Below are 15166 nucleotides of genomic sequence, written 5' to 3' on the forward strand. Positions count from 1 at the left end.
AATAACGTAGAAAAATCTCAAATTAAAATAGGCTACTATTAATAAAAACATTATATACATAATCATGCATGCACACAGTTCATTGATTAAATGTAAAACTTTAGCGTCTGTCATTTAGTCTGGCCTTTATGGCCGCACAGTATTTATTATTTTTTATGTAGCTTGCATGCTGGAAAAAGTAAAAAAAAAATATATGCAAATGACATTTACCATTACATAAGAACCACTTAGACCGAATGGAGTCTGGACCTTTAATCACTGGACGGCAGGAGAGCCATCAAGTTAAAAGCCTCTTCACAAATTTACATTTTTATAAAAGAAAAAGAAAAACTACATTACTGGTCCAGCTGCCAAAAACAGATGACAAAGCAATCTTTCAGAAAGAGCTTTACACTCATAAATTCAGACAGTATAAAGTCTAAGAGAGACAACGAAAAACATATTTTCTTATAACTTTAACAAGTTGACGAGTCATTTAGTCCAGACTTTGTCACCACGTGTACTCTGACTAAATTGGTTCCTCCTCTTTTGATTTTTGCAGTTTTTTTTTTTTTTTGGATTCCCATCAACTATAAACATCTTCCATGTCCCTGTTGAACAAAAACATCCCCATAGCATAGCATAATGCTGCCACCACCATGTTCCAATAAGGATGTGTTCGTTTTGATTATAAAGTTTTCACGGAACAGCTGTATTGAAATTTGAATCAAATGAGACGACTTCTGGAGGGAATGGATGGCACTATTTTTTGCTTGGGGATGGATGCTTGTTTGTAGCGTTTCCATTCATCACAGCAGCAGCGGTTCCAAGTCGTCGGTGATTCCTCGCGGTGAGAAGAGTCAGAATTGTCCCCGCCCCTCCGTGCTGCCCCACAGACAGCAGACAAGCAGCACACCCACCCCACCGCAGCGCACCGCGCGAGCGAGCCCAGCCGTCGGTAACGGAGAAGATGGCAGAGCGGCAACAACAGAAACACGAAGGCAGGGTAAAGATCGGCCATTACATCCTCGGCGACACGCTCGGAGTGGGGACGTTCGGGAAAGTAAAGAGTTAAGTCATGTTTTCGTGTCACGTCAAACATAAATGTGTGCATTTGCGGCTGTCAGTCGGAGTAGTTAATGTTAGTGGCCCTGCCTCCTGTCATAGCGTACCGTGTTGAACTTGACAGTAGGCAGTCAGCGTAACTCTACGCGTTTAGAGGCGGACTCGGACTGGATTTTTGCGTAGAGGTCGCCTGCGAATTCGACCGCTTCAAAGTCAAATTCTTTCACCGAAGAACCTCTCGGTAGCCACAGTTATCAGCTGTGGCAGGTGTAATAACACGAAGGGGAGCAGAGAGTCAAAACCAAATTTTCACACCTTTACATTGTTGTGTTAAAAAAAAAAAAAGGAACCTTTGTGTGGCGGTGTGATTTTTAATCAGGACTATGAAGGACGCATGACCCGTTCAGTTTGGTCCCAAGAATAAAAATGTAGTTAACGGATTTTAAGGTAGCCGTGCACCGGGTGGTAGTTCAGTATGGTTACACCGGGTTAGCTTTTATTGTCAAGGCAAGAAAGCCATTCACGCACGCTTAGTTGTGCTTCAAAAGCACACTGCTGGGAATTTATCTTCTCTTAGCTAGTTTTGGTGCTCTCACAATGACCTTGTGAGCTCGTTCACCCTCCCTGTTTGCTGAGAGTGTAGCTTAAGTTATGTTTTAAGCTAACTCACCTTCAGTTGCTATTTATACCATTTATAACAGCAGGTAAATCATAAAAAATGATTTGTAAATAGATATTTTAATGCCGAATTAGAACAATTGTAAAAAAAAAAAAAAAAAAAAAAAAAAACTTCATTGCATTTAATGTTTTATGAATGTATTATTTGTTTCATCTTTATAGGTAAGTGTCGGCAGCTAAAATTGAATAAATAAAACATAAAAATAAAAGGTTGACAGTTGCAATAATATCAATTCACAGTTTCTGACAGAAAAGTCTGACACCCCTCAACAAAGACAGGAAAAATATGAGCCAAAATGCATGAAAATCACTGAAGCCTTCCTGTAGTTATTGCATTAATTCAAATTTTAATTTAGTTTTAGTCTTCTGAATAAAACATAGTATGATTTTATTCACAATTTAATTGTCTTGTAATTTTAGTTTTAGTCTGCTAAATTTATGTTATCTTTACTCAACTGAAAAGTCATAGAAGAATGGATTTCTAGAGCTTTCTACATCTTGGGAAAAACAAAAACATTTGCCTAAACTTAGGTGAATTACTTACCCTTGTAATTGAAACAACTTTAAGTCCCACTGGCTATTTTTTTTAAAATAAAACCAGTCTGCTTTTCCACGCAGGTAAAATTAGATGTGATTGGATTTAATCTATCGCTGCTGTCTCCCTCATCTTCTTTTTTTTCCTGCAGTCAGCATTCAGGTCTTTATTATTTTAAATTATTCAAAGAAGGTTGAACTAGTACATTCTGTTTTAAAGAAATAGAATGCAGGTTTCAACCCATTTTATATATATATTTTTTTGTGCCACTCCTGAATTGATGCCGCCCTGAGCGGTGAGCCTATTCCCCACATGAACAGTGCCATTGAGAACCAAAATGTTTACACAGTTGCAGTTTCACAAATTATGTCGTGTTGTTTTGCCCAAACTCTGCGCTTAATTCTCCACATATTTATGAAACCGACGCCCTGTTTGTGTTTTTGCTGTTGCAGTCGGACAACATCAATTAACGGGCCACAAAGTCGCCGTGAAGATCCTCAACAGACAGAAGATCCGCAGTCTCGATGTCGTGGGGAAAATCAAGCGGGAGATCCAGAACCTCAAACTGTTCAGACACCCCCACATCATCAAGCTGTAAGTGGAGAGTGGCAACAACACACTCCTCAGGCTGACAAGCAGCTGGCTTCAAACTTATCAGTGCTCTATAACCGGCTGCGTTTAATGCGGGTGTTGTGTTATGTTGTGTTGCCTGTTTGTGGTGGCAGGGCTTCCTTGTTCCTGCATGTTTACTATCGCGGTTCTGTATGGGTCATGCCTACAGGGTTCCCACGAGTCAGAACACACAAAGACAATAACATCACCTCTTTCGTACACACACACAAGCCCCCATGCGTGGGCCTACATGAAGTAATCTGCTCCCCTTTTTCTCTTTAAAGCTCTGCTTAAGATGATAGAGGTTTCTTGAAATTCTCACTTAGAAACCATTCAGGTTTTTTTTTTTTTTTTAATCACCCAACAATTTCCATGTTACTTTAAGGTGAGGGTCGGGTTTAGTCCACACTTTCACGCTCTTTGGTGGTGACAGATATGTGAGCGCTCAGGTCTTTTCCGAGCAAAGCTGTGTGACTTAAACAGAGGCGTGTATTTCCAGCATCTTCTACGTAACAACAAGCAGACCAAAGCGAGGTGGACGACCCAACACGTTCCAGATGTTGGGATCACAGTGATTTTATCAACTTGACTTCAGTGGTTTATGTAAAGCTCTGCATGTTTACATAGAGGGGAAATGATTGAGATTTAGTTTGGATTTATTCCCCCCCCCCACAGTACTGGGCCTGTAGCGCTCCACTAACAGGAGAGAAGTAGATTGTGATGAAGTGCAGAATCTCCCGAAAGCAGCAATTTGTGAGGTTGAGCTTGCGGTGTAATAAACCCGACCTTTATGAAAGGATTACCTGCACCAGTCGAGGCTTTGCTGATATTTTGTGTTCCCAGTCAAGTGGGGCACAAATTCTCCACTTATAAACAGAGTTTAGAGGCAAAGATGTGATTCAGATTGGAGTGAGCTCATTTTAACACATTGTGTTCTTGTTCCAGCTACCAGGTAATAAGTACACCAACAGATTTCTTCATGGTCATGGAGTATGTGTCTGGAGGCGAGCTGTTTGACTACATCTGCAAAAACGGAAGGGTAAAACATTATTTTCTGTCAATTCTAACATATAGATTAATATTCATAATCACTAGGTTAAATTATGAAGGAGATTTCTGAAGTGGGTTAAATTGTTTACAACAGTTCTGTTAACTTTATCTAAAAATACTTAAGAAGAATAAGTGAATGACTTTCATGAACTGGACTCCAGTTTTTGTACTAAGTCTGCATCTTCAAACTCAGCTCATATAGATGCAACATAATTCCTGTTGTATATTTAGAAATTTCAGGAAAATATGTTTTATTTAAATATATTCCATTAGCATTTAATTTAGCTCCCTGTTGCTCTGTTACCTGAATTTTTTTGAGTTTTTGAAAATATTGACTATGTGCAGAGAGGAGGTGATTAACTATCAGTTTATGTTCTACAATAGCTTTTAAAACCTCTTCTGTGACTCATATCAAAAACATTTTAAATACAATAGTTATATTCTTTGCAGAGTAATTAGGTCCAGGATAAACAACTACTCTTTAGTAGAGATGTGCCGATCAGGTTTTTTCCTGCCGATACCGATACCGATCAGCCATGAGGGCCGATCACCGATACCGATCACATAATTATTATTTATTTATTTTTTTATCATAAACCCTACCGGTTACATTATGTGGAAAAAGGAACCATGAATTCACCTTAATTTAGACAAAAACTTGTTTTAATAACTTTTTCCAAGAAGAAAACAAAACAAAACAGGCTTTGTGCAAATTGTACTGGTATTGATAATACTATCTTTAACAGACTGATAACATATGACGGCTCTGAAGAGGCTAAATAATGCAAAGAGCCAAAATAAAACCTCTCAACATTGCCAAGAAGTTCAAGTATAAAACTTAACATTCAAAGGCAAAAACAGGTTCCATTACAATAAACAATCCAGAGTTACTGAATGAAAACTTCCTGTTAGCATGGCGGCTAGCTGATTACTGCTAGCTCTGATTGGCTGTTAATGACTGAGCGGAGTAATTATGCAGAACAGGGAGGAGATCGATTATTTTTTTTTAGAGATTATCTGTCTCATGTTAGGACAACGAAAGTTTTAATACATATGTAAAATGTATTTTTTTAAGTTAGATGCTGCAGCTTTAAGCAGAGGTTCGGTGTGAGAGTCACTACCAGGTGGAGCAGAAGCGAAGCTCCGTCTGTGAAATATTACTACCTGTAGCGTAGCAGCGGTTCAACAGCGAGAGCAGAACCAGCGTCTTACATCGCAGCTCGAAGACTTAAATAATTTTCCAGGTTATTTGTTTAGCTTTCTGACCGTCATGCTAATCCGGGTGAGTGTTTGTAGCTGTGCGCTGCTTTACCTGCTGTCTGATCCTCCGTATGTCTTTTTTACTGCAGTGAGCCTCGATGTAGCCAAACTCCGTCAAGTATGGCATTGTTTTTATGTCGTATTAGCTTCGTTGTGTTGATGCATTTTGACCTGCTTCAATTTTCCGCCGCAACACGCAAACTTCCCCATTCATTCAGTGCGTTATAGTTCCACATCGCTTAGGATTTATTGCTGCGCGTTTGCGCAGAGTGAAGGAAAAAGGAGACCAGCTGCACAGGCAGGCTGCGAAATGAGAAGCAGGTGATCGGTATCGGCAACAAGAGCCAATGATCGCCGATCACCGATCATGCACTTTTTCACGGAAATCGGCCCGATTATGATCGGTGACCGATCGATCGGCACACCTCTACTCTTTAGATATATATTTATTTTAAAATATGGTTTTTGTATGTACTTGTAAACTGAAGTATGTTTTTACTTTTAGATTCACTCCATAATTCTGTTAGGACTTGACCTAAAAGTAGATTGTTGAGTATTTGAGCATAACGAGAGTTGATGAGGGAAAAACAGACTGATTTTGATCACTGGCCAATTTTCTTGTTGATTTCTAACAAAAAGGCATTTTTTCACTTTTCTCAGAATAGTAAGGTGATGTCATGTTGATGTTTATCACATCTAATGCGCTGCCCCCCAGTGGCCAGCAAGCAACTAATGCAGCTTTAACTATTTGCATGGCAAGACTTTCAGTCTGTTTACGAATAAATCTTGGAATACAGCGGCAAGATCAGACAAGAATTTGTTACCGAAAGAATGTGGAGATATTTCCTCAGTTCTCACGTCTAACATAGGACCTTAGATGAAAAGAAAAACAGAAAATCAAGCGGAATTGCCTCACGTCGTCTGATGCATTTTAATTCCCGCTGTGTCCCTCAGGTGGAGGACTCGGAAGCTTGCCGTCTTTTCCAGCAGATCATCTCGGCTGTGGACTACTGTCACAGGCACATGGTGGTCCACAGAGACCTCAAACCCGAGAACGTCCTGCTTGACGCCAACAAGAACGCCAAGATTGCCGACTTCGGTAAGATCCCATAGAAATACACCATAAAGCAGGGGCGTCCAAAGGGCACCCTGCTTTATGGTGTTTGATGAACATACAAATGTTGTATTTTTAGTTAGGGCAAAGCTATCACAGACAAAGTCAAAAAATTTTTACGATAGAAAAAGTTAGCAAGAACACCAATTATTTGTCTTTAAATAACCACATTTTTTGCATTTTCTTGTAAGAACCACATCTATCTACTGACTTTTACTCAAAACTTGACTTTGCTGTCCTCAAGTCTTTTTTAAATTCATTTATTAAACTTTGCTAAAGCAAGCATTCACAAAGAAATCTTGATGTTACAGCTCAGAAATGACTACATTTTGTTCTAGTTTTTTAAACTAGAAATCTAGAAAATTTGCCAAACTTCTTTTTATAAGAAATACCTGCGAAACCCTTAGGTTTTTGCAGGTATGCCTTAGTACCTGCAAACCAATGAAAAAATATCTATAATTTACACTTCTCTTTCCAACAACAAATCTGACTACTTTGTTTGTTTAATTAAAGTGTTGCATAGTTAGTTTATTGTTGAGTATGTTAATTTTTTTTGGCCCTTGACGATTTTGACCTATGTGACCAAACGTTTGGACACCCCTCTTCCATAACGGTTTAGAGGAAGAATACACATCAGAGTTACTAAGTAAAACTGTGATTAAGCTTGAGTTGCGTTACTGCAGTTTTGCGCCGAGTCATTCAAATACGAATGAGGACGTCGTCAGAGTCCTGTCGGAGAATTCATTTTTCCGGTTGAAGACAGAATGGCTGATGCAATATGACCAAGAAAGAAGGAAAATATTTTCTGAAACAGGCGAGGGTCCTCGTGCGCAGCCAGACGTCCCTTAGCAACGGCCAGGTCTCATATCAAGTCTGGCAGGACGCCTTGAGGCCCAGTGTCATCTGATAGGGAAGGAGTCGGCGGGGGGTTTGAGGGTTACAGCGGGAGAGAAGTGTTTTGGCTCCGAGCTTAAAGACTCTGGTGAGCAGAGAGAGAGGGAGTGCTCAGGGACAGATAAAGTGAAGGTCAGCAAATCGCACCGTGTCTGATGTTTGGTGTTTGGCACAGGCTGCGTTAGTCAGAGAGAGGCTCATCCAATTAGAGGAGCTTTGTGTTTAGAGCTTAGGCTCTTGGCGGGTGAAGGAGGATAAAGATCTCACAGTGTCCACAGTGTGTGACTCTGCCCTCGCTGCATGGCAATATTCAATTTAGCCTGTCTGTATCGAACGATTAAAGGCAATAATTTGATCACGGGGGGGCTCTTTGGGTCTTGCCTGTTACTGTTAGAGTGATAAAAGACGGTTGTTAATGTGTGCTTGCCTTCTGATTGGCTTACAGGACTTTCAAACATGATGTCAGACGGAGAGTTCTTACGAACGAGTTGTGGGTCGCCCAACTACGCGGCTCCAGAGGTCATCTCAGGAAGGTGTGTGCTTAGATTTGTAATCACATGAATAATACAGATGGATGCTAATAGGTATTTGGCTTTCAGGAAACACCTTAGTCTCCCCTCCTGTCTTTATACACTGCCTGAAAAATAGACAAAATAAGCAGCAGCAGTGACTTGTATGTAAATCTGCAAACCTCTAGGATTCTTGCCTGCTAAAGGAGAAGCCAATAGGTTTGCTTTTGGTGTTGGCTGCCTTTTGTTCCCTTCTGGATCACAATAAAACAATTATCACTTATCTAGGTCCAAGTTATTCTTATACTGAATTGTCAGAGTTTTTGATGATTGTCAAGCCTGATATTAGACCCTTACCAAAAAAAAAAAAGTCAATTTCCTGCTTTTATTTCTGTCACTAGGTGCCTTGTTGTCCAATATAAAAATTGTTGGGTTGTTTTGAAGTCTCAGAAATGGGGGTAGGGGGGGGGGGCTCTCATTGTTGTGAGAAAAATACAAATTGAAAAGTATTTCAAAGCTGTTAAGATTTGGTTCTTTGAGACCTCTTTGAAACAACGTTATGTTTTTGTCAAAATGAAAGACAAAAAATTGAGGAGCGGCCCAGTACTTTCCCAGACTATTGTAAACTGACCAGTGAATAATGGACCAGTCCAACCTTACAGAGTGGCTTGTTTCATAGCAAGATATTACGTTTTTATGAGCCATTTTAAGCTTAATTTCACAGTTACCTTCGTATTGTCACATTACAGACTAAGTTTATTTTACTGCGATTTTATCAGTCAAATTCGTTGTGAAGAGGAAGGAAATTGCTATTGTTACTTTTATATTTTCACAGCAAAAAAATCTGGAGAAGTGTGGTGTGCATTTTCTCTCTGGAAACACAACTTTGTGTCTTCCAGGCTGTATGCGGGCCCAGAGGTGGACATCTGGAGCTGCGGCGTGATCCTGTACGCGCTGCTGTGTGGCACTCTGCCCTTCGACGATGAGCACGTCCCCACGCTGTTCAAGAAGATCAGAGGAGGCGTCTTCTACATCCCCGAGCACCTGAACCGCTCTGTGGCGTCCCTGCTCATGCTCATGCTGCAGGTGGACCCACTTAAGAGAGCCACCATCAAAGACATCAGGTAGCGAGTCAGCGCTGTGTTCCGAGTCCAAATGAATCAGCTGTTTAACCGCTTTGAGCCCCGAGGATTTGCTGCAAAGCCGGTTTGGTCCCAGTAGGGAACCAGACAGGCTCGGTGTATGTTTGAACCTCTTTAAACCTGTCGCATATAATGTTGCCCCTCCCCCTCTGGTAGTAAAAGTGAATACCCAAACAAAAAACACTTTTCACACGTTGTAATGACGTGCCTTTAGGTAAACATCTGCAAACACTATAAAAATACACACCTCTCTAAGAGAGGCAATCAAGCGTTCACGTCTGCCTCGGGTACTTTCTCCTTTGGGGATGAAAACTCTTACCACCTCTAATCACTTTGTCTGGAGACTTTAATCTTTCCTCTCATCTCGTCTTTTCTTTCTAATCTGAAGAAACCAAAACTTTTCTTAGGCACTGCTTAGGTTTTCTGCTGTAGATTAATCTGGCCTCTGTGTTACACATGCTCTCTTTTTAGCGCTGGTAAAATCGTCTTTGGTAGTTAAATGCGCTATTATTAGTGTGTCCTCTCTTCTGCTCTTCAGCTGTAGATTGGAAGACATTTTAGCTCATGCCTCTTTTCGATCTCTAATGACATCTCCAAATGACCGTTGAGAATCTTGTCATTTGAAAATTCCTACACCAATTTTTTTTTTTTGCAGCTCTTGTACATTAATTATTACTTTTGCACGTGGCCTTTCCTTGTTCCGTCAGGGAACACGAGTGGTTTAAGAAGGACCTGCCGGGCTACCTGTTCCCAGAGGACCCGTCGTACGATGCCACCGTGCTGGACGAAGAGGCTGTCAGGGAAGTGTGCGAGAAGTTTGAATGCACCGAGTCTGAAGTGGTGTCCAGCCTCTACAGCGGAGATCCACAGGTACCCAGAGCCACGTCAGAAAATATGCAGCAACTTCTTCCTCATGGGTCGAAACAGCAAATCATCTGACGATCATTTAGTCCTATCCTCTGCATCCTCTTCCCTCACACCAGAAAATATCTAACGTGTGCAATGTATTATTTAGAAACTCTCACGATTCTATAAATTGAAACTGATTTTCAAAAAAAAAAAAGGTTAAACATTTCTCTTCCAATTCCACCTCTGTGTTTTGTAGGATCAGTTAGCAGTAGCTTATCACCTCATCATAGATAACCGACGCATCATGACCCAGGCCAGCGAGTTCTACCTGGCCTCCAGTCCTCCGCAGGGCTCCTTCATAGAAGAAGGCCTGCCCCCCGGTGTCAAACCCCACCCAGAGAGGATGCCCCCGCTTCTGGCCGACAGCCCCAAATCCCGTTGTCCTCTGGATGCTCTGAACACAACCCGGCCTAAACCGCTCGCCGTGAAGAAAGCCAAATGGCACCTGGGGATCAGGAGTCAGAGCAGACCATACGACATCATGGCTGAGGTGTACAGAGCCATGAAACAACTCAACTTTGACTGGAAGGTAACAGTGTTTTTTTTTTGTTGTTGTTTTTTTTTTGTTTTTTTGTAAGGTCGTAAAATAAACGGGCAGGTCTACGTTTGGTTACCGTTTGGCAGGTGGTGAACCCGTATCATCTGCGTGTCCGCCGGAAGAATCCAGTAACGGGAAATCTGGTGAAAATGAGCCTGCAGCTCTACCAAGTTGACAACAGATCCTACCTCCTCGACTTCAAGAGCATCGATGGTGAGTGGCGAACATATTTCTGCTCAAAATGCTAAATTTACAGACAGTTTTTTAAAACTTTTGAATAGATTGGATCTATGGTTGTTACTGAGACTTGATGATATTGCTCTGTGTTGAAGTTCTCTAACTGAGCTTTGGGAATTTATTTTTCATTTTGCCCCTCCTACCACTCTGCTCTAAATGTGGAAGTTAGATAAAAAATGGTTCACATTCATATTTATTTGCAGCTGTTTTTTTTTTTTTTTGGTTCATCACAAGAGAATATCATGCTTTGACTTGTCTTTATTAAACCAACTATCAGGCTTTTAGTAATATTTTGTCAGAAGAGGCTGTTTATACATAAATGAGCCTTTTTAAAAACAAAAACAAAAAAACATCTGGACTGTATATATTAGATAAAGTAAGAACATGTAGTCAGAAATACCCATTCAAGGTGCTTCCTCTTTTAGCTCAGCCCTGTGCTGCAAAGTTAGCGACACACTTTGAGGCTTGTTTCATAGGAATTCAATGATCCGCTACCTAACGCTGCTGCCTTGTCGATCTGCCGTGACGTTACCCACAGACGACATCATGGAGGCGGTCGGCTTTAAATCTGGGTCGTCCACCCCTCAGCGGTCGGGCTCCACCGCCGGCCTCCACAGACCCCGACTGAGCATCGACTCGGCCAGCCCCGCCATCGACCTGCCCCAGCTCAGCTCCTCCCTGCCGGGCTCGCTGTCCGGCAGCTCCCCCCTGCTCGCCGCGCGTCAGGGCTCTCACACCATGGACTTCTTCGAAATGTGCGCCAGTCTCATCACCACGCTGGCTCGCTGACAACCTGCTAAATCCCAAACTGCCTTGTTAACCCGGAAGTCAGTGGGAGGGGGCGGGGGATGTTTTAGGGCTAATAGCTGCAAAATCTGAGACGCATCAATGAACCTGTGGAAGCCAGAGAATAAAAATAAAAGTAAAAAAAAAAAAAATAAATAAATAAAGGAGAGGTCAGAATCCCATCAGAGTCGGCAAAGGTCGAGTTTACCGTCACAAATCCCCCTCAGTCCTTTATCAGCTGCGTCAACATGTAACGACCGGACATCCTGCTGAGTTGGCCTCAGACGCTGATCCGAGGTCAGTTCTGCCGCTTGTCTTACCGATCGCTGTTGCAGCTGTGTCTGGAGGAACATTACTTCATAGATTTCAAGTTTTATAATGCTAGTGCAGAAGCTTTTTGTTATCCATGTATATTTATATTTTATTGTAGATTGAAATATATATACCAAAAAGAATATTATTTAGATATCAGATTCATATTTATTTTTAGATTTTCTTTTTTAAAACACTAGTTTTATTCGAAACATCTCCACTGAACGAGTTATTGAATAATTTAACGAAGCACGACAGACAGTTGGACGCTACATTCATTTTTCTGCTTGAAACTGCCCCGCGCCGCACACATACACACACACACACACGCTATCTCACCGCGTCACACACCTGTGCCATTTCACCCGACGCTCAGCACGCGCAAAGGCTCTGATAAAGCAAGCTGCCTGAACAGAATTTCATTTTAGAAAACCACGGAGGCCCGTGACATCAGGAAGTCGGCGCTGAGCTGAACAACAACAGATGTGGCTCTGGATCGCTTCAGGGTTACAAACATCTTCGCGCTAACTTTTCAAGCAGCGACTAAAACACTTGAATCGAAGTGAGGCGGTCAATCTGGAGATTAGCAACTCTGCATGTGTGTGTGTGTGTGTCATGTGAGGTGGTGCGTTACTGCCGCAGGAGAGCAGAAGCCACAGAAACCTCCCCACAGATGCCTTAAAGAATGCAACGCAATGTTTATGTGAAAGCTTGATGTCAGAGGGAGAGTTGGTCGTCATGTGTTTTACATTTAAAGCCTGGAAGGTCAGAGATGCTGGAGTCAGAACCATTCAACCTCGATGTTATTGTGAACTGTTGCCATCTGAGCTGCTGTCTGTCCCGTTTGGTTCCGTCTGCAACCTTCACTCCTTTTCACCGGGCTCAGCAGTTCACTGCTCCACACTGCAGGAGGGCTCACAGATGTTACTGAATGGATTCTTTCAGATCTGCGTCCGCGAACACTACAACTTCGTTAATCCCTTTGACGCTCTAGATAAATGTTCCCCGTCACATTAACACATGCCAGTTTTTTGATTAATGCAGAGAGTGAATGTGAAGTGGAAACTCGCTTAAACCTCATTGTTTCTGATGGGAATGGTAGATTGTTCTGCTGTTTGCAGTGAAGCTGAGGGATTTCCCTCTGAGAAGCTTTAAAAAATACCTTTTTGATATCCATCAACGTCACCTAGATCTTGTAAATTTGTGATTGGCTGCAGGTCAGAGAGGCGGAAATGAAGAACAGCTTATCAGATAAAGCTGCAGTGCCAGTCAGAGGTTTACATTCAGCTATCATCAGCGTGAATTTCTTTTGACTTTTAACGCTTTTAGTGACACTTTTGTTTGTTTGGACTGATATGGATGCAACACATTTGTTGTGTTATATCTAATCCAAACAGGGTCAAAGTTACCATTTTTTAAAAATTCAAAATTCTTGTTTTAAAACGCATTGAGTTTCCAGACGGCTGCTGTAAAGTAAATCTATCCTGGAAAAAGAACTGCTGATGAGTGAACATCATTAAAATGATAATACTTATCATGGGAATGTAAACTTCTTACTGGCACTATGAGTGAAGGTTACATTGTGTTACTGTATTCGTTTAGTAACTTTATTGTTTTAACACTTTATCTTTCTTGTGTGCGTTTGTGTCAGGTCATGTGTAAAGGCCATGACTGAGCAGAATGTGGCCTGTTCAGGTTCTCATTGTGTAAAAACCCATTTTGAACCTTCAGAGGATGTAGATTTCTGCAGGTTTGGGTACATCTTATTCATTTAAAAGTAACTTAGGTAACACTTTATTTGAAAGAGGGGTGAATAAGACTGACATGACACTGTCATAAAAACCTGTCATGAACATGAATAAGCCTTCATGAATGACTGCTGTCATAAAGCGTCATTCGGTAAATTATGACACTTTTAATACAAAGTTGACATTATTCAAAATGTCTTTGTTATGACAACTTGACATTAACCAGGAAATCATTACTGATATAAATTTGTTATAAAAGTATTATTGATTGGACTTTAAAAATTAGGTAACTTTATGTTATTAAAAGTAAAGTTTAAACAGTAATGATTTCCTGGTTAAAGTCAAGTTGTCATAACAAAGACATTTTGAATAATGTCAACTTTGTATTAAAAGTGTCATAATTTACCGAATGACACTTTATGACAACAGTCATAAATATTCCTGAAGGCTTATTCATGTTCATGACAGGTGTTATGTCATGTTTATGACAGTGTCATGACAGGCTTATTCAACCCCCTTCAAATAAAGTGTTACCGTAACTTATTACACGACTAATCAGTTCTTCTATAAAGCATTGGTCACTTTCTAGGATTGTCGTTTTTTGGTTAAACTATGACACGCATTTATCGCTGAATGTGTTTGTGTCGACCAAGTTGTTTGTTCTTTCTTAGTACTGACTTTAGCCAGTGGTTTGGATTCTCAGAGCCGTCGGAGTGGCGGAGCTGTACTTAGTTTGAAAGGTGCTTCTTTAAATTGAGCTTTAAACCACTTTTTTAATCACCTGAGGCTGTTTTACATTGCGATGATCTCCGACTTCAAAATAGTATACATCCCAGGAGAAACAAACCTTAAAAAGGAAATATTGGCACACGGCGGTGGATCTTTACAGTGTAATGTAACTAAGCAGAATTATTTGATCAGTCTACAGTAAGCCTATTTTAACCATTTACCTGGAAATCATCAAAACCAGTAAAAGTTTCCCCTATCTGAATCTCCATCGTCATTAGCTACATATACAAAAGCTGGATAAAAATCATCCAGGCTGCAACTCATTGACTTTTTTTCCCCATTTTTTGTGGGGAAAAACACACACCACACCGTTAGCCTGCCACCCTGGGTGGAGAGCCACATCCCCTGTCGCTAAATCTACCACTGCTGGAACAACTGTGACATGTTACCACCCAACACTCGTCTACGTGACGTTGAAGGGTTTGAGTCTGGACCTCAGGACTGGCTCTAAAGTCCGTCCACTTTGAGTTTTAAGGGAATGGAGACTTTCTGAAGCAATTTTCTTTGAAAACAGTGCAAGCTGTACTTTTTAATCCTCTGCTGAAACCCTTTATTACTTGCATACCTGCAACATACATGCGGCTGTATAACCCAGACTGTCCTCACAACACAGATTCTGTCTATAAATATGCATTGGCCCGCCGTACTGCTGCCCGAAGAAAACATGGTGCACGAAATCTATGAGGGTTCTACAGAAGAGATGGGTCGGGTGTACACAAACTGTTCTCGTATAACCAGTATTTACCAACAGGTGTAGCTCTCTACCTTTACAGCTGCAGTGGCGTGTTACTCATGAATCCTCAGCAACGAGCCAGCAGGCCTCATGAAATACAGATTTTTACCAAAGGGAGAGTTTTCCACTGCAAAGCTGTCCTCTCTGTTTAGCTGTAGTTAAACGGTGACCTTAAACAACCCCGTCTATGTTGTGAGTGTGTGTGTGTGCACATTACTTACTGTTATCTTGTACAAAGGTGTTTTCCTCTGTCTGTGTGTGTGCGCGTGTGTGTGT

General features: G+C 41.2%; 1 protein-coding gene across 1 annotated transcript; it reads left to right on the top strand.

Moving 5' to 3' along the window:
* Window positions 1–74: 74 nt before the first annotated feature.
* prkaa2 (protein kinase, AMP-activated, alpha 2 catalytic subunit) lies at window positions 75–13725 on the top strand. Its single transcript, XM_015000886.2, has 10 exons — window positions 75–1049; window positions 2710–2851; window positions 3815–3908; window positions 6134–6278; window positions 7633–7720; window positions 8596–8820; window positions 9546–9708; window positions 9944–10276; window positions 10372–10498; window positions 11061–13725. The coding sequence occupies exons 1-10, from the start codon at window positions 950–952 to the stop codon at window positions 11309–11311; spliced, it is 1668 nt and encodes a 555-aa protein (XP_014856372.1). The 5' UTR covers window positions 75–949; the 3' UTR covers window positions 11312–13725.
* The last annotated feature ends 1441 nt before the right edge of the window (window positions 13726–15166 follow it).

The sequence above is a fragment of the Poecilia mexicana genome, unplaced genomic scaffold (genome assembly GCF_051168715.1).
Source record: "Poecilia mexicana isolate PSO_F unplaced genomic scaffold, ASM5116871v1 scaffold_4, whole genome shotgun sequence".
Classification (NCBI taxonomy): Eukaryota; Metazoa; Chordata; class Actinopteri; order Cyprinodontiformes; family Poeciliidae; genus Poecilia; species Poecilia mexicana.